This window comes from Sphaerodactylus townsendi, unplaced genomic scaffold (genome assembly GCF_021028975.2).
Source record: "Sphaerodactylus townsendi isolate TG3544 unplaced genomic scaffold, MPM_Stown_v2.3 scaffold_18, whole genome shotgun sequence".
Taxonomy (NCBI): domain Eukaryota; kingdom Metazoa; phylum Chordata; class Lepidosauria; order Squamata; family Sphaerodactylidae; genus Sphaerodactylus; species Sphaerodactylus townsendi.
The window spans coordinates 3374141-3394689 of NW_025950341.1; the positions used below are offsets into that span (position 1 = coordinate 3374141).

General features: G+C 43.5%; 1 protein-coding gene across 1 annotated transcript in view; it reads right to left on the bottom strand.

Annotated features, from left to right (window-relative positions):
- The window catches only part of LAMC1 (laminin subunit gamma 1), a 175117-nt gene that overhangs the window by 4450 nt on the left and 150118 nt on the right, over positions 1-20549 (bottom strand). The window contains exons 20-27 of the mRNA XM_048482484.1: positions 18047-18126; positions 16685-16822; positions 14906-15050; positions 13217-13366; positions 11244-11358; positions 9465-9664; positions 9061-9219; positions 8522-8621 (exon numbers count right to left, since the gene is read on the bottom strand). Of these exons, the coding sequence (XP_048338441.1) occupies positions 8522-8621; positions 9061-9219; positions 9465-9664; positions 11244-11358; positions 13217-13366; positions 14906-15050; positions 16685-16822; positions 18047-18126 (1087 nt within the window). The remainder of the gene's footprint in view (positions 1-8521; positions 8622-9060; positions 9220-9464; positions 9665-11243; positions 11359-13216; positions 13367-14905; positions 15051-16684; positions 16823-18046; positions 18127-20549) is intronic.

Sequence of the window (20549 nt, forward strand, 5' to 3'; positions counted from 1 at the left end):
ACTCCAAAAAACATACCACAAACACACTTTTTTGTGAATATAGTGTTTAATGCTGAAAACAGTAACAAACAATAACACTAGGACCAGCTTCAGAGCCAGTAGACCAATGTCGCACCAGAAAGCTGTCCAAAGAGGTCTGTTTCTGACACCTCTTTAAGATTTATCTGAAATGGGGCAAGACATTGTCATTAAACAAGATGCAGACATGGCCTGCAACAGCTTTGTCCGGGTGATTTTTCTCCACAAACCCCTGCACCTTACTGCAAATCGATGAAAACCGAGCCGAGACAAATTTTTCACTGAAAAAATCGATGAAAACCGAAACCAATGAAAACCGAAGGCAATGAAAACCGAGGTTCCACTGTAATGTGTAACAGTGTAACTAAATTTGGCTGCTGCCACCCACCCTCAAAGCTGTATTCAACCCAAAAGTTCCTGAAGTGTACACTTGTGAATTTATGTATCGTAAGGTTTACAAATGTTAGCACTGTGAAGATTTAACTGTTACTCAACATTTACAACAGGCTGACATACAATATTTGCTTTAGACAATACAAAACAAACCACAATATAAACAATGTATTTTCCATTTTCTATGTAATCATTTTCTTGTTGATCTCGATATGCAGGGAACATGTAGGTGCATTCACAGCTTCAACAACATGGCCCAACCTCATTAGTGGTTGTACAGATGAGATGGAAAGACTGCAGAATAAAACTTCCATCCTTACTCAGCCCCAGAGAGCTACAGCTGCACAGCAGTCTAGGTTGTCAGGAAAAGAGGATGAGTCCCTCTTGAAGATTAGAAACTACAGTCTGTCTGAGAAAAAGCTGTTAGTAGGGGTGTCTATTCTTCTGCAACAGAACTCAACCTGCTGGACCTTCTTTGTTGTAGAATGCTTGTCCTGGATTCTAGTGCCTACCTAGCCCTGCTCCCCACCCTCACCCCCCACCTGTTTGAAAGTAAAAATACATTTTGACATTCATTTTAACTATCAAAGTGCCATTGTCAATAATGCACAAAATAATGGTTTTGACAAAGGCAGCACATAAAAATGAATGACCATTCTCATATTTGTTCGGGACTATATTCTAATGCAGAAGCATACAATTTTCTTAACCACCGCACCTCAGCTGCCCACACTAACATCTTTTTCTGAGACATAGTTAAACAGGGAGCAAAGAGTTGGTGTAAATGGACAGCCCTCCCAATGGAGGAAAACGCAGTCTTGCCAGGATTGATATTGCAAACCTGTGCTATTTACAGGCAAGAAACAAAGTGGCCACATTTGCAGATCATACAGAATCATAGAGTTGGAAGAGACCACAAGGGCCATCAAGTCCAATCCCCTGCCATGCAGGAACACACAATCAAAGCACTCCCGACATATGCTGATCCAGCCTTTGTTTAAAAATCTCCAAAGAAGGAGACTCCACCACTCTCCAAGGCAGTGAATTCCACTGTCGAACAGCCCTGACGGTCAGGAAGTTCTTCCTAATGTTTAGGTGGAATCTCTTTTCCTTCACCTTGAATCCATTATTCCGTGTCCTAGTCTCTGAGGCAGCAGAAAACAAGCTTGCTCCCTCTTCGACATGACATCCCTTCAAATATTTAAACATGGTTATCATGTCACTCCTTAACCTACGCTTCTCCGGACTAAACATCTCCAGCTCCCTAAGCCTCTCTTCGTATGGCATGGACTCCAGACCCTTTACCATATTGGTTGTCCTCCTCTGGACCTGCTCCAGCCGGTCAATATCCTTCCTGAACTGCAGTGCCCAGAACTGTACACAATATTACAGGTGAGGTCTAACCAATGCAGAATAGAATGGTACAATTACATCCCTCGATCTTGACGCTATACTCCTGTTGATACAACCCAGAATTGCATTGGCTTTCTTGGCTGCCACGTCACACTGCTGACTCGTATTTAGTTTATGGTCTACTAAGACTCCCAGATCTCTTTCGCATGTAGTGTTATCAAGCCAGGTGTCACCCATCCTATATCTGTGCATTACATTTTTTCTGCCTATGTGTAGTATCTTACATTTATCTCTATTGAAACTCATTTTGTTTGTTTTGGCCCAGCTGTCTAATCTGTCTAGATCATTTTGAATTCTGACTCTGTCCTCTGGGGTATTAGCTACCCCTCCTAATTTGGTGTCATCTGCAAATTTGTAAGTGGATCACAAGCTTCCTAACAGATAGGAAACAGCAGGTGAAGCTAGGAAAAATTACATCAGACACCTGTACAGGGCCCCAAGGCTGTGTCACTTTCTACCCACTTCTCTTCTCTCTAGATATACCTAAATGATCTGCATCTCAAATGATCCATCTGATAGATACAGCAGTGAGGATTGGTCTCATTCTAGGACAACGATGCGAAAACCGCGAGCACAGACGGGAGGTTGAACAATCCCAACCTCGTGGTGCCCACTCGGAACAATCTAGAACTGAACATTAATTTAAAACCCATTAGAAATGGTGGTGGTAGATTTCCGTGAGAAACCACTCCCATCCTACCTCCTCTCACCAATACCTAGACAAATATACAGTATCCAACAGTAGAGACCTTTAAATTTCTAAGGCTCCATCATATCTCATGGACCTAAAGTGGTCACCTAATATCAAAAATGTTTACCATCAAAAAAGCACAACAAAGAATGTTCTTTCTGCGCCAACCTTCAGGGAAGCTCAAACTGCCCATAAGGGGAGCTGCCAAGTTGATACAGTTCTGCACAGAGGAATCATTGAGTTCTGTACATCTGCACCCTCTATAACTGTGTGGTTTGGTTCTACCCAACCCAACAAGATAAACCTTACAGACTTTCAGAGAATAATCAGGGAACTGCAGAAAAAACAATTGCTAACCTGCCTTCCATTGAGGGACCTGTATACGTAACGCTTCCCAAAAAAAAAAAAGGGCTGCGGAAAAAATATTTTACTGACCCTCTACGCATCCTGGAGCATAAACTGTTTCCAACTCTACCCTAAACGCTGCTGAGCAACTGCACACCAAGACAACTAGACATAAGAACAGTTTTCTTCCCTAATGCCACCACTCTATAAACGCCAATCTCCCCTGACAATGTCAAACCATTTATTATACGAGCATATAATTACCACCCACTTTTTCACTGGTCCCTGGCTACTCCATCTCCTCCCAATTTCATGACCTCCCTGTATGACTATAATCACAGCTGACATTTTCATTTTATTTTATGATTCTTTACATTTTAAGTGCTTGGCTACTATTGATTGTTTCCTGATTGTTTACTATAGGGACCTATATGGACAATCATTAAGTGCTGTACCTATGATTCTTTGACAAATGTTTCTTATGCACACCTGAGAGACATGTAACTGAGACAAATTTTGTGTCCAGAATTCAAGCACTTAGCCACAAAGATTCTATTCCTATTCCTATTTATTCTATTCTAAATTTGATAGCATGCCTTCTATCTCCATTATCCAAATTACGTGCTTGGATAAAAAATATTGAATAAGCTGCTGGGGACTCCAGGATAGGAACCTCCCTGTGGCACTCCACTAGCTTCTACTTCTTCCAAGATGAAGATGAGCCATTAATTAAAGCACCCTTTGAGTTCGGATCAGGACAAACCAATTAGAAAACTATCTCCTAATAGGGCATTGTCTAGTCCACATTTTCACTAAAAGCTTACTTGTGAGGAATATTATAGGGCACCTTTGTCAAAAGCTTTTTACTTTAAACTAGGTATACAGGTCCACATGATTCCCTATGGTCTACCAGAGCTTGGCCACTTTATCAAAAAAAAAAGCATAAGATTTGGTCCTGGAATGATCTGTTTTTCTAGGAAACCCATGCTGGACTTTTGTAGATCACAGTATTTCCTTCTAAGTGCTTGGCAGACCATCTGTCTAATGATCTGCCTCCAGAAGGAATCTTCCTCCTTCAGTATCAATGGATGCCAGGCTTGGACTGGGATAGCAATTATTAGGATCCCTCCTTTTTCCCCCCCCTTTTGGAGATGGGGGGGGTCTAGGGGATAACGGTAGCCCTCCTCCAGTCCACTGGGACTCTCTCCTGTTCTCCAGGAGTCTCCCTCAAAAGATTATAGCCAGAAGTGGTTCTGAGAGATTACTACTGCCAGTTCTGTCTCTATCACTACCCTGGGGATGCCAGTTCATCGGAGTCCTGGAAATTTGAATTAAATTTAAAAAGTAGCTAGGTGTATTCCTCTGCAGGCACTACCTCTTTATTTATTTTGTGCTGCATTTCTCCTACTGTATCTTCTGTTTCTTTTTCTCCTGGATGTGCAGTGTTTCCTTTTTCGGAAAAGACTGAGGCAAAGAAGGTGTCGAGTAGTTCTGTCTTTTCTCCATCCCCCGTTAGTATTTTGCCATCCCCTCCATGCAGTGACTCTATCCTATAATTTTTCTTCCTTTTGCTACCAACGTAACCAAAAAAAGCCTTTTTTTGTTGTTTTTAACCTCTCTGGCAAGCCTCAGCTCATTGTGAGCTTTAGCTTTTCTGACTTTCTCTCTACACATCCTGCTAGTTTGTTTGCATTCCTCTTTGGTTATTTCCCCCCTGTTCCATTTCTTGTACATGTCCTTTTTAAATCTCAGCTCAGTTGAAAGTTCTTTAGACAGCCATCCTGGTTTCCTTGGACACCTCCCATTTTTCCTCCTCATTGATCTATACAGTATAGATCTATTACAGGGGGAATATTTTCAATCCCTTTCCTAGTAATCCATACTAGGAAATCCACCATAACGCCAATATCCAATCAATCATTTCCAGTTACAATCCTTTCAGCATATCTGCATGAACAGGATTTTCAGTCCTCTTTTGCCTCATGGCTGCTACCTCACCCAGTCCGAGAGATCCTATTTTGAGTTCTTCAGAATCCACTTCAGTTTTCAAGTGTTACAATGTGCACATTAACTGATGAGCAAAGTCTTAGCATGAGGGCAGGGGGGGAAAAAGAGCTGGATATCACAAGGGTCCTGACTAATGCAGGACATCTGTCTTAGCTCTCAGCACACAAAGGCACTGCACCTTTCCAAAGGATCTCTGCCAGGGAGGGACAGGATATCCACAATAGCATGCCCAGAGCATTGCACTTTGCTTTCTCCTTTACAGATGATGGTTGCTATTTATTGCTACAGAGAAAAATAAAAGGGCACGGGAGGTAGTAGACTAAAGCTGGCTAGCAGCAGTTGAATATGATCTGGCTGCGTTTGTTTTTCCTTTGTTCTCAAAATGGCTCAGCATTCACCATGGTTATCTCCAAGTTTCTGGACATTCACAACATTTGTCTGTGACCGTCAACTGATGCGCGGCTATCAAAACTGCCTCCACGCTATAAACAATGTATGAATATTTGAACAATATAAATTAATATCAAAATAAGACATGTCCCATAAAAACTTTATTAATATAGGATTACGAACTAGATATGATGACTATTCTTTGATGTTTTATGAACAAATGTAAGTTAGTGAAATTGGAATTTTTATTTATTTATTTATTTATACTTTCAACTTTTATACCACCCCGTCCCCGAGGGGCTCTGGAATCCCTGAGAGTTCTAAAGGTTATAATGTTATGTTAATACAGTTTTAATTTTGAGTCATTGTATTGATTAGTGGTGCTTTCCTTATAGTAATAGAGGCAGATAAGGTCATTTAACTATTTTTAGTGGGAGATAAAAGATGTATTCTCCTTCATAGGGGAAAACAATACAAAAGAGCTAATTATACAACAATAAAATCTACTTAGAACAGTGACCAATACAAGATATTGGTGTTAACTCTTCAGGGGTTATACGGTCTCATATATCCACTTTGAGATGAGGTTTCTCTGGGTAGTAATTTATGGAACTTTCATGCAATGGAGCAGTGCATGTAATGAGTTTTGTGCCAGTTATGTCAACAATTCATCCACCTTTGACTTTGCATTCATCAGAAGTGTGCGTAAAGTGCTTTCAAGCTGCAGCCTACTTATGGCAAACCAGTAGGGATTTCAAGGCAAGAGACTTAAAGAGGTGGGTTGTAATTGCCTTCCTCTGCATAGCAATCCTGGTGGTAATTAAGCTTGAAAAAAAATCGGTCAAATTCGTGTTTGGCTTGATTTGGCTGTAAAATTATTGTTATAGCAGAATCAGCTGAATCCCTGATTCGGTATACCCAAATATATTTGGATATACTGAAAAATTCAGGTTTGTTTGCATTCTTATGGTATTTTTAGTGTTTTTTCGGGGGTGCATTTTTAGGCTAGCGGCACCAATATTTCAAGGTATCTTCATGAGGCTCTCCTGATGATGCCACCCAGGTTTAGTGAAGTTTGGTTCAGAAGGTCCAAAGTTATGGACCCCCAAAAGGGGTGACCCATCCCCCATTGTTTCCAATGGGAGATGGGGGACCCTTTGAGGGTCCATAATTTTGGACACCCTGAACCAAACTTCACCAAACCTGGGTTGTTTCATCAAGAGAGTCTCCTGAAATACCCTGAAATGTTGGTGCCGCTTAGCTTAAATGCCGTTCTCAAGATGGCCTCCTTGCATTGCCCCCCACGCCGCCAAGAGTGCTGGGCGGCAGTGGGGGCGCAATTTTCTTCCGCTCCGCATGGAACAGAGCGAAGCCGAGGCCGGGCAGGACGGCAGGCTCCGCATAGAGCCGCCGCTTCCCCATCTTCACTCACGGTGCCACGTGGTACGCCTGCTGGAAGAGCAGCCTCGCCCACGCTGCCCTCGACCCCTGGAGGTTGGGAGGACAGTGTGGGCGCGGGCTACTGCACGCCTCCCCAGCAGGCTTAATGGCTTGTGACACCTGGGTGAGTGGGCGGAGACGGGAGACAGCGTTCTTCCCAGCGGTTAGCACCGCGCCGCTTCAGGAAGATCGCTTTCAACAACAACCCTTTAAAGGAGGTTGTTGTTTAGGGCGACCTGAGGTCGCCCTGGGGAAGGAAGCACATCCAGGTCGCCCGCTGCTGCGTTGCAAGACTCCAGCGGCACCTCTCTTGAAGCTTGGGCGGCCTGGGGGCGGCGTTTTTACCGCCCCCAGGCCGTCGTTAATTGGCCGTGCGGAAACGGCCTTAAAAAATGCACCCCTCACAGGCACCCTACCAGCGATTCTCTGCCTCTCTCTCTCTCTTTCTTTCCATTAGCTATTCTCTGCCTGCCTGCCTCTCTCTCTTTCCCTCACCAGCGATTCTGTTGCCTGCCTCTCTCTCTCCTTTTCATTCCCCCAACAGCAATTCTCTGCCTGCCTCCCTCTCTCTTTCCTCCACCAGCGATTCTCGGTTGCCTGCCTTTCTCTTTCTTTCCCCCAACAGCTATCCTCTGCCTGCCTGTCTCCCTTCCTCTCTCTTTCCTCCACCAGCGATTCTCTGTTGTCTCCCTCTCTCTTTCCTCCACCAGCGATTCTCTGCCTGCCTGTCTGCCTCTCTCTCTCTCTACTCCAACAGCGATTCTCTCCCTGCCTCTCCCTCTGGCATGCACAGGGCTTGGCAACAAACGTTTCTCTCCCTTCAGAATGACACGGGGGCATTCGTTAAAGCTTAAAGATCCCTGGCCTGAACGAATGACGATTCGTTATTGCTGAATCAATACAAGCTAATTCAAATGCATTGTATTCAGGTCGGCTTGCATTCAGAAGGCTCGCATTCGATGTGAATGCAACCTGAATCTGCCAAATCGCACTGCGATTTGGGGTTTTTTTTTATGATTTGGCCATGCCGAATCACCAAGCCTAGTGGTAATCTCTCATCCAAGTACTAGCCAAAACTGACCTTGCTTAGCTTCTGATGAGATCAGGCTAGCCTTATTAGAATCTTGCCATTTGGGCTTCAGTACACTGTGCTCTTTGGTATTTATCATCATGCGTGATGGTCCACAGCACCAAATTCTGGGCATTCACTAGAAGATACCAGCTAACAAAGAACCAGATAGGTCAGTGATGGCGAACCTTTTGAAGACCGGGTGCCCAAATTGCAACCCAAACCCAGCTTATTTATCGCAAAGTGCCAACCCGGCAATTTAACCTGAATGCTGAGGTTTTCATTTAGAAAAAAACGGTTGGCTCCCTCTTCCTCCGCCCCACCTGCTCGAGCAGGGGCCAGCCTGCTCTAGCCTCCAGCAAGTCCTGCGTGCACCACTCTGTGCCTCTCTAGCATCTCTGCCTCCTCTGCACCCACCCCCCTCGGGCAGCAGCCACCCAGAGCAGGGGCACCAGGCCCGCTAGCTGAGTCCTCCCTGTTCACCGCGGGGCGCGCACGTCGTTCTCAGTGGCCCAGGCCAGCCTAGATGTGTGTGTGGGGGGATGATTTTCTGCCCCCCACATGATAAATTCGGTGTGCGCGTGCCCACAGAGAGGGCTCTGAGTGCCACCTCTGGCACCCGTGCCATAGGTTTGCCATCACTGAGATACGTCATCAATGTGGGGAAAAATATTATTAAAAAGCAGTAGCTTGACAACTGTACCATTCAGGATGAGAGGTGTAGACATTTAGTAACCCAAGAAGAGGATACATACCTAATTTCCCAAGTAGGTCGTTAATCATATTGAGCAAGCTGTTCACAGAGTTCTTTGCTTTCCTTGCGTTGTCTTCTGCTTCCTGAGCAGCTTGTGAAGCCTGTACAATCAAAGGGCGAAATACAAAGAAATGCATGGGTTCAGTTTCAACATGCGTGCCTAACGATTTGCAAAAGTGTGTACAATCGGAAGTCACAGACGACTTGAATATTTTGTGGCGGCTATTTCCACAGATGTTGAGCCAATGAAGGCATCATCAAGAAACGCATGCGTGTGCAAATTCAGCCTCAGACACTACGGAATCCTGTGCCATTTTGGCAGGAAGGCAAAAGGTGAGAGGGAGGAAAAGAACGTGGCTCTGGAATGACGAGGGATGACCACCCAGCCTCGTACCAGTCATTTTCTTTTCGAAAGGGACAAGTGTTCTCAGAAGTGCTGATCTTTCATGCGCATACAGAAAGTATGCAACGTAACCTGTATTGGAGGAAGCCCTGAAGTGCCAATATTAATGAAGCTTTTTTTAAAAAAAAATGCCTCACCATTGTTGCCATCATCATATCTTGGTCTGCACTGTCTTGTTTCTTCTTCAGCTCTTCCTCTGCGTCGTGCAGTTGCTGCAACATATCATCCATTTCTTTGTCCAGCTCAGTGACAGTCGCAAAGGTCTTGTCGGCATCGGCCTTCGCTGTTGCAGCGTTCTAGAGTCGGCATGGATAAAAACGAAGATATTAATAAACTGGGCGCCAGGAACAGAAACTCTCCTGTATCAGACCACTTGCCAACTCTCCCTGGCAGAAGATCTCTTAGAACCCTAGCAGAGATCTTCTCCCTATCTTGACCGTCTGAGAACCCTTACCTCAAAATGTCAGGGACTACACTCTGGAGCTTCCACACACAAAATGTGGTCTACCACTGGGGCCCCTTAGGCCCTCCCTCGACTCACCTTCTGTACGGAATTAGCAATTTTCTCAGCATTATCAGCTCTGTTCTTTGCTTCCCTGGCATCCGCAGCTGCGTTGCCCAGTGCCAGCTCAGCTTGCAGTGTTTTATTATTGGCCTCTGTGATGGTCCGGGTAATAGCAGGAATCTTTTTCAAGGCATCCTCAGCGGCTGTTTTGTTATCATTGACACGCTTGTCAAAGTCTGGAAGATTAAGAGAGCCATACTGGGTCAGACCAGATGCTCATCTAGTCCTGTGCCCTATTTTCAATGAGGTCAAACAAGATGCTTCAAATACCAAGCAGAGGTTCTCATGACAGAGTTTACTCCACACAGAGGAACATTATGTCAGAGAGAAGATTACTCTAGAATGCCATGATTATTTTTTTTAGTATAGGGAAACCATGTGAATGTCCTGTTCCCTCCCCACCTCAACCATTTGAAATGGAACAGCGCAAATCACTGGAATTCTCTCAGTGACATCTAGATTTAATAGATCAGGGACAAGTAATCCAGCGTAGAGGCTATCTCCTGGTATACTCTGTCCCACATAAAGATGATAGTAGGGTTGTATATTCCTCCACCACAGAACAAGGCATACTAGACCTTCTTTGTTGTAGAATGCTCTGCCTGGGTCCTAGGGCCTAACGAGCCCTGTTCCCCCACCCCCCATACACACACAATTAAAAGTAAAAATACATTTTGCCATAAATGCTCTTGTATCAAAGCTTCATATTCAATAACACACAAAATGATGGTTTTGACAAAGGCAGTGTGTGGAAATAAATGATAATTCTCATTTTCGTTTGGGACTATATTCCAGTATGGAAGCATATAACTTTCTCAACCACTGCACCTCAACTGACTGAACTATCATCTTAAAGCGGAACAGATTATAGAGCAAAGGGGTTTGCCCTGCTTCAGCATCTCACAGATGAGTCTCTGTGGCAGCTCTTTATCAGTCCACTGTTAAGTTTCAGTCATGTGGACTATGTGATTATTCTCATTCTCAGATCTGGGAGAGGGAGGGATGTGACAACCCTCCTCCAAGAGGGATCATGGATCTTTGTAGCTTGGGCCACATCCAAGGCTCAACATTCTTGTCCTCTTGGCACAAGTCCAGGAAACTTGGGGAAAGGTAATTGGGAAGAAACGGTGCAGTATTGAAAGGCATGTTGCTACGGAGTCCAAAAGCCCTGCTGGGATTTCAGGTTCGTGAGAACATTCTGGTGCCTCCAAAACAGTCCCCTCAGGTCACAATCTGGCAGGAAACTGAAAGGTAAAAATATGGATTCCAGGAAGTGGAACTAGATTTGTTCGGTAGAGGGCTGACCAGTGTTCCACCAGACCAGTTTAGCTTCTTGAATCACAGTAACCAACCAGTTACTCTGGAAGGCCAGCAAGAGAGCATAGAAGGCTGAGTCTGAATTCTACTATTTGGGGACAGGGAAAAAAGTTTCTGTCTACACTCTCTACTTCACAAATAACTTTATAAACCTTTGTCATATTTGTCATCTCTTTTTTAAACCTGAGAAATCCAAAACTTTTCAGCCTTTTCTTATCAGAAAGATGCTCCAAACTCTTAATAATCTTGGCTGCCCTCTTCTGCACTTTTTTTCCAGCTCTGTTATATCCTTTAGAGATACAGCAACCAGAACTACACACAGTATTCCAAATGAACTACACGGGGGCATAACAACATTGGCTGTTTTATTTCCAATCCCACAAATTAGAACAGTTCATTATGCTGCGGGATGACTCAACAGGAAGCCACACCACCTACCTTTTAGATTGCCAAGAATGTCTTTGGCCTCCTGGAATGTGTTGTTCCCCTTCCTGGCCGCTTCTTCGGCCAGAGCTTTGGCAGCATCCGCTCGAGCCAGCAGCTGATCGGCCGTCTAAACAAACATACAGCATGTCAGTGTACACTCCTTTTCCTTTCCACAAATCCACACATATGTGCTCAAAACTGCATGGCTTTATTCTGATGTACAGCCTGCCACATTGCAAAAGCTGGCCAGAATTGTAATCTGGGGACCATGACAAAAGCCCCCCAAAGGCAAATTTTGTAATGCTTCTAAAAGGGGCTCAAAGCTTGGGACATCAATGGATCTACTGAAGACGGACAGCATCTCTTCCTGCTCCTGCAAACTGAACTGAGGTGGTGGGAGTTGTCAAGTCAAGTCAAGCTTTACTGGCATATCAGGTGGTGTCAAGCTCCGGATCTGTAGAAATTTCAGATTCAGTGATTTTAATCAAAAGCCTTTATTGACAGACGACAGCATGGCCTCAGAAGAAGCCAGTTCCAAAGAATGGCTTCCCAAGCACCCCTTTTTATGCCCACCAAGATGCCCCCTTACCTTCACACACACACACAAAATATCAAAGCAAAGCATAACAGAACAGGAATGTGAAATCCAGTAGTTCTCAAGAACATAGGAGGGGCTATCTGCCCAACTGGAGCTTGGGCGCAATCTACTACTGGTTACAAAGCGCAAAGGCAGCAGGAAACAGACAGTAGAGGAGACCCATTCCCATGACAGAAACCAGGGCCCTGTTTGCTGTCAGGGGTGCCACCTGACAGGTGGGAGTGGTGTCTGCAACAGAATACCAGGAAGGCAATAGTCTCCAAGGTACAGTGGGCCTCAGCAACTGATCATCAGAATGCTCAAAGCAGCTTACAAATAAATTAAACAGTCAAGGCTGTGAAAGAAATCTCAACTGCTATTTAAAAACCTTTAAAAATGTTAGAAAGAGGGGACATAGAAGTCAAGGATGCTATGAAAGAGGAAAGGCCATCCACCCCTCGCAGTTCCTGTTCTTGACAGATTACTTTGCTCTTCTGAGCAACGTGCTTATGGTGCTTATAACAATTAAGATCCATTCTGGCTCACTTCCAGAGTTGCCTGCATTTTACATGAAATGCCAAAAGGCTAATTCAGCCTTCATACACCAAACAATTACCTGTAGCACAAATTATTGTATAGAAGGGCACAGGTTTACAAGCTCATGGGGAAGCCACAGTGTTTTGGGGGACTCAGGGTTCCCTGGTGCACAATCACTGTGTGAAAAAGAAAAAGAGTTGCTTTTTATACCCCACTTTTCTCTCCTGTAAGGAGTCTCAAAGTGGCTTACAACCGCCTTCCCTTCCTCTCCCCACAACAAACACCTTGTGAGGTAGGTGGGGCTGAGAGAGTTCTGAAGAACTGTGATTGGCCCAAGGTCACCCAGCTGGAATGCAGGAGTGGGAAAACAAATCCAGTTATCCAGATTAGACTCTGTCAATCATGTGGAGGAGAGGGGAATCAAACTCGGTTCTCCAGATTAGGAGTTCACCACTCTTAACCGCCACACCATGCTGGTTCTCACCGGTTTAAACAACTGTTTCACAGTGGATTTACTGTGGCAGATGCCGGCAGGTGAGATGCAAATATGCTCATTGTATAAAGTGTGCATTTAATCTCTTTAATCCTCTTTCAGCCCTGCTCTTCCCCTTCTCATATCCATCCCTGGTCATTTATCTTATATTTTACAGCCCAACACAGCTCCCCATTCCGCCTTGAATGAAACTAAATTGCGCTTCCAAATCGGGAAGAACAAGTTCCTCACAGATATAAATCTTCAAGAACGCTGCTGAAGAGCTCTGAACATCTGGGCAGCAGGCTTCTGCCAAGTTAACCCGTTATCAGAAATGTAAGAACAGTTATCACGTTGGCTATTGCATATTTTATGGATGCCATTAGTGACTCAACTGACCTGCTGTTCAGTCTTCCCTTTCTCCAAAAGATTTTTCACTTCCAGTTCTTTCCCCTTCATGTCTTCAATAAGATCCTCGTAATTCTTCAGCTTCCTATTAATTAGCTGATCCAGTTCGTTGGCTTCCTCCTTGATCTTCTTTGCCTCTTTCTACATATGGAGGAGTAAAAAAAAAGAACAGGAATAAAAACTGCTGAGAATATGGAAAATTGCACTGTGACGTTTTCAGGAAGAAGAAATTAGAATCTTAACATTCAATTGGGCAAATTGGATCAGTATATCCTTTAGGAAGTCTGACCCAGGGCCAAGACCTTCAAGGTGAGTCATGGAGCCCCACATGCTGGGTTGCAAGCCTACAGTCACCTTTTTAAACCCAAGTCCACCTGTTTAAGAAACAACATACTGCCTCTCTCCGCATGCAAGCTGAGAAGATAAGGAAGACAGGGCAGCGAAGTCACTTATCGGTGGAGAGGGTTCTTTCGGAGCACAGGCACAGTTTATCCTCTTCCCATCACATGACTCTAATGTCAAGTAATTGTGGTGTCACATTACTCCCTGTGACACATGTGCAACTCACATGCTGTCACCTGGGGATTAAAGGTTGTTCCCAAGAGTCAGGAACGTTTGAGAACCTGCCTTTGCAAACCCAAGAAGCAGAATCACAATTTATTGTGCTATCCTGGAAATGCTTATATGATGGGCAGAATCTAACCACCCCACGCACACCCCACGCATAACTCAGGGGACCCACATTACTTTCCAACTAGGGTCAGGAATGGACTGTGCCCCTAGTGCATCACGCTGGATGTTGTAGTACAGTCTCTGTTAGCCTTGGGACGCTGAAACAAGCATACACAGCAGTGCCCAAAGGTGCTTATAACTATCAGAACTACTTTTCTCATGATTCTCTGCTTACCAAGATAAGGATACCAGAATGCAACCACTGAGGGATACAGCAGACTCCCCAGCAAAGAACATGGGATTCTGGCCTTGCCAAATTCAAATTCAAAAAACCTTTATGAGGCATATTTGTACAAAGTAACATTATGACAATGGGAAAGGGTAACATGTGATATTAAATTTCTCTTAACAACATGACCAGCAACAGGTAGTACTAGGATCAGAGGATCATTACTATTAAGTAGTTTTACCATGCAGACTTTAGGAGGGGCTTTACCCATAACAGATAATAATAGGGCTTCCCTCAGTGGGTTATATTTCGGGCAATGACATAGAATATGCTCCAATGTTTCCACCGAGGTAGGACAATATGGGCATACTCTATCCGACAGTGGGAGCCTGTCAATCCGTCCTTGTAAGAGGGCCGGGGAGACGACGCTGCATCTGGCTCAAGTCAGAACCCAGCGCTGTTTAGGATCTGGAATTTGTAATAGATAATTGGCTATCTTGCCCACATCAGGGTTAATATCAGGGTGCAATGGGGGAACATGAAGTTGTTGCATGGGTGATTAAATATTGTTGTTCCTGATCAAGTAATCTTGTTTTAATTAGGCCACATATTTCTTGGGGCCCTCTCATCAGCAACTCCTTCTGGTCTTGCCATTAATCATAGCTTTTTCATAGGGAAGCATTTTGAGCGGCTGCAGCAGTAGAGAGGAAGCGAAATTTTACACAAGATCCACAGCCACAAGTCAGAATATGCTTTCGAGGCATCCAACTCCGACTCACCTCCAGTCCTTCTACATCCACAACTGGTAGGCTGGTGAGATTAGCATAGATCTGAAGAGCCTTGTTCCCGGCTTCCTCTGCTTCAGCATGGACTTTGGTCGCTTGCTTTTCCAGATCTCGGGAGATGTCTTTTGCTTGATTATACCTAAGAGGAAGAGAATTCCCACTGATCTGGCTCACTGGTCTCACTGTGGGTGAGCAAGGCCCAAGTTTCAAACCTGGATGATGTGATATTCAAATCCTGATAATACTACTAAATACTTTTCAACATCCAATTAAAAGTGGGCTTTTTAGCATTGTAATATCTGTTAGATTTAACCATTTCAGGTTTTCATCCCGCAGCGTTGTTTGCAGTTGGGATTCATGACTAAAGTCATCATTTGTCACGTTCACACGTGAACTTTTTCTAAAGCGTCTTAACTGAAAAGAGCTTTTTATCCATGGAACCTGTATGTCAAATGTTTCTAAGCCAGCCTGATGTAGTGCTTAAAGGGCTAGACTGGGATCTGGAAGCCCCAGGCTCAAATCTCTACTCTCCCACGGAGCTTTCTGGTTGCACTTGGACCAGCCACACACACTCCACCTAACCACACAGGGTCCTTGTGAGAGCAAATTGCGGAACAGGAGACCAATGTGTGCCACCCTAAGCCCCTTGGGGAAAGGATGGGGAAAAAATGAAAATGAACACATCCTGCCACAGTGTAACGCAGCAGCTGGAAGACAGTCCCTAGTTCAAACCTTGCTACGACCACACATTTCCCAAGTGGGCCTTGTGCAAATCATCTTCGCTCTCAGCATGCCCCCTCCCACTGCTGTATGAGAGTAACACTGACCTACCTTGCTGTGAATATTACGAACATAATGTTTGTGAGATACTTTAATGTCAGAATGTTTTAACAAGTGAACTATTATTTAACGTGCTGCAACAATATGCCTTTGAATTGGTATTTTTATATTCCCTGAATTGCTCTTTTTACACTTCTGGGGAGCAACTAAAATGTATTAGTGCTATTCCTCCAAATTAATCTGATTAATCTGGGCCTCTGTATGACTTAGGAACTGCCTTCTCCTCCGAATTCCTTCATGTACCTTCACATCTACTAGGGAGATATTGCTGTCATCCATACTAGAGCAAGATGAGTAAGATGCATACACTGTAAAACAGGGAAACAGATTCCAACTTTCATTCCATCGTCCCATTCTCTGCCTTTTTCACAATCATTTTACTGATCACAGGTTTAAAATACTACTAATGCCTATTCGAGTTCACTGCAATTTAACAAAATTGTTTTACACACAAATTACTTAAAATGAAACAAGTCACAAAGTTTAATTTGGTCAGCCAAGTCAGGCAAGATAGAAATACGTTAAATAAAGAAATAATAATAAAGGTAAAGTTTCCCCTTCAGTCGTATATGACCCTAGAGTACCACTGCTATCCGTTAGTGGGGTAGTTTGCCATTGCTTTCCCCGGCTGTTCTTTACCCCCTAGCTAGGTGCTAGGTACTCATTTACCGACCAAGAAATGGATGGATAGCTGAGTTGACCATGAGCCAGCTGCCAGGATATCTGACCCACAGGGGGATTGAACTCCTGGCCTTGTGAATGGCAGCGCAAGCACTTAACCACTACACCACGCGGCTCCTGAAATAATAATATTGTGAACTAAATCGGACAACACAGTTTAAGTTTATAAATTAAAAGCATGTAAAAATAAGACCACAGAAGTCACTGAAAACTATGGCATCATCATATCTACACCTTCTATACCAGACTTACTTTCTATTAAGGTCACTGATGTCATTTACTGTTTGATTCTCTCCTGCCAGTGTATCCAAGAGCAATTTATACGCCTGCGTTGATGTATCATTTGCTTCTTTGGCTATGCGCACGATGTCGTCAGCCTCTTGCTTATGCCTGGAGTAATAATATTAGAAGAGGAAAGCAGTTATCAAGAAACACTTCCACGCTCTTTTTACCAGTGGTCAAAACATGAAGCATGATTTCCAGACAGATTAGCATGTATACTACCCTTGGGCTGAAGAAGATTCCTCAACCTAAGTGACTCCTATTGAAGGAAGAGCCCTTGCAGTTGGAGGCTCTTTAAGCTGGAGGAATGCTTCAAACTTTTCTCAGTGGAGTAGCAGGAACCAAGCCAGTAATATGCTCTAATTCTCTGATTTAGAGAACATTGCATGGATTGTGCCTGAGCATACAGCTCTACTGAAAGCCAGTCTGTAGAACCCCTTCTGGAAAACATATAAACAAGCAAAGCACAAGCCACTGTGGTTCACACAAGAGAGACGAGCAGGAACATTATGTCACAGTCCGGTCCACTGGAACCTCTGTTCCTTTCCAGGAGTGCCACATGCTCCAGCTGCCGGGGCCAAAAATCAGCCATCTGTTATTTAAATTTCATAAGCAGCTGTGTTCTACCTGATGGAAACTGTTAAGATAGGGATTTTCACTGAAGGTCTTACAGAAAAATACAGGCCACCGAGCTGTAGATCAGGCAGGGGAAGGAAGAAGAGAACGATGAGCTGGCATTTAGAACTCTCTCTCTCTCTCTCTCTCTCTCTCTCTCTCTCTCTCTTTATTTATATATATATATATAAATATATATATTATATATATATATATATATATATTAGCATATTAAATTGAATAAATAATAAATAAAACAGGTATAAATTAAATAAAAATAAGGTAACATAAATAAAAGTAAATGTTGTGGCTCTTTATCCCCCCATAAACTACACAATTTGCACTGTGTGAATTTCATATTTTAGTAAGGAAAAATGACTCACGAATAAGCTTGCATTTACATGACTATAATCAGAATGCAATGCAGTAACAACAGGAGTATATGTTTTGATTGCCAGGGGTGAATATCAGCAAAGATTCTGGGCATGGTAAAAATGGTGAATGCACCACATGGTACCCACAAGGAGTGAAGGAGGATCATAGATTCTATGTTAACAGGCTGAGCAATAAAGGAGAGGTTGGAGATGTCAGTGGGGGGGCGGGGGAGCAAAATTAAAGGGGGAGGAGAAAAGGTGAAGCCTCAACACAAACATGGCTGGAACTAAAGCACAGTATCCACACCAGGCACTCTCTGTGTAAGAACGTCATTGGTCTCACCGCTGAGCTAGCTGACGGGCCTCTTCTACAAGGACGGTCATATTATTGGGATCGCTGATCAAGTCTGGTGACGGAAGAGTCTGGAGAAGAAACCAAAAACACTTTCAAGCGTCTTTTTAAATCCAACTTAATGGAGAAAGAACAAGACACAGTAGTTCATACATTTAAAATACACTGTCTTCTAACAAAGAGTTCAGAAGACAATTGAGTAATGAGGTGCTTTCCCTCCCCCTCACACCATGCATGGTGAAGCTGTGGTCTCTGTCTAGGGCAGGGGTAGGGAACCTGCGGCTCTCCAGATGTTCAGGAACTACAATTCCCATCAGCCCCTACCAGCATGGCCAATTGGCCATGCTGACAGAGGCTGATGGGAATTGTAGTTCCTGAACATCTGGAGAGCCGCAGGTTCCCTACCCCTGGTCTAGGGGATCTGAGTATCAATTTTTTGAGCCAGTTCTAAAACATTCTCAAGCTATTTTTGCATAGGTACAGAATCCATAAGTGGGACTGTACACAGATTATGAACAGCTTAAAATATAAGCAACTATTGTTCATATATTAGAAGCAGACTGACTTAGATTGAATCCAGCCACAATAAGATAATGATAAGCGTCCACTCTGGGGGGAAAAAAACACCCCGCTGAGGCTCTGCGTTTCATTGGAAAGCATTCAGAATTTGTATTGCTTTTGGCTGAAGGCAATCACAAGGGTCACTATAACAGGAAAGTTTAAGAATACTGACTCAAAAACATAAAAACCAAGGATATTAAAATAATTCAAGCGAGATTTCCCACACATAAAAACATAATTGATAACAGAAAAGTGATTATATGATCATGTTAAAAAAACCCACACATGGCAATTTACCGCCAAATCGAAAATAGCTTTTGTTTGAGTATTTATAGTTACCAGAACATAAAAGAACTCATCTAAGTTATACATGGATCTATACTAGACAGGAAATAATTTAGAGTTCTAAGTTCATAACACTGTTTATTGCAGTATAGTGGTTAATATGTTGGACTAGAATCTGAATGGCTCAGGTTGAAATCCCTATTCTGCCATAGAAGCTCGCTGGGTGAATTTGGGCCAGTTACACACTCCCAGTATAAACTATCTCACAGAGTTGTTGTGGAAGAGAACATTATAAGCTACTTTGGATTCACACTGGAAAGAAAGGTAGGGTATAAGTGAAGTAAATAAATAAAGTCAGAGAGTGTAATCCTTTCAGCGCCCAAGAAGCTGGTTTTGGAAAAGGTCAATGTACAATTGATCATTGTGTCGTTATGGAAATGTGCTATAGGGGTCAATTCCCCCATGCATTTCCTTATGTTTTCTTCATGCGCAGCAGCCAATAAGCAGAGATATGCATAGCAAGACAATTACATATTATGCATGTGTTATGGAAACAGGAAACTTGATGCAAGGCTCACAATATGTAAATATTAACATGAAACAGCATTTAGTATCTGACTGAGAGCGAATGGCATTTTTCATTCCAGGGTTCATGTCAGAATTTCGATTTTCAAAATTCAAGAATTTTTGCTCTACATTTAATCTTTTCCAGGGATCAGCAACATAACTGAACAGAGCCTTTCAAAGGGCACGGCCTATCTGGTCACATAGAGAGTTCAGAGGCATGAACAGTATGCAAAAGGAACTGTTTCCGTAGCAACAAGGTTTGCCAGTCCCTGCACTTGTGAGACAGGATGACGGGGTTTGTGTGTCTTGACCTTCTACTCACTCATGAAGCAGGATTGCCACTGATCACGTTAAACAATTATTTCAAATAGCTAACTCCAATCAAAAAGAGAAGAAGAAGAAGAGTTGGATTTATATCCCCCCTTTCTCTTCCGTCAGGAGACTCAAAGGGGCTTACAAACTCCTTTCCCTTCCCCCCTTACAACAAACACCCTTTGTGGTAGGTGGGGCTGAGAGCGCTCCGAAGAACTGAGACTAGCCCAAGGTCACCCAGCTGGCATGTGTTGAAGTGCACAGGCTAATCCGAATTCCCCAGATAAGCCTCCACAGCTCGAGCAGCAGGGAATCAAACCCGGTTCCTCCAGATTAGAGTGCACCTGCTCTTAACAGTTATGCCACTGCCCTTCATTTTTGCCTTGTATAACTAAAACAGAGGTGGGGAGGGGGTCTAATTCAGGACTTCATGCTATACATTCAAAGTGTGCTGTCATGCTGAACATTGACTGAAGAGAAAGATTAGAGGAAGAAAAGGTACACTCAGCCCCAGCCTCTTTAGGAGTATGCAATGATGAATAAGGTATATTTCCAAATGAAATGAAAGTATGGCTGCAGCCTGAGGCAAGAAGCTATTCTACTGCAAACCAGATAATTACTGGCACTGTGTATAGTCTGTGCAGCTTAAAAACAAAGCACCAAGAGAACCGTAAATCAGGGCCCAGAAAAGCCAAATTCCACAGACTACATTATGCAAATTAAGCAACTTGCAAGATTTTTCATTTTATATAATTTATTCTGCATTTTT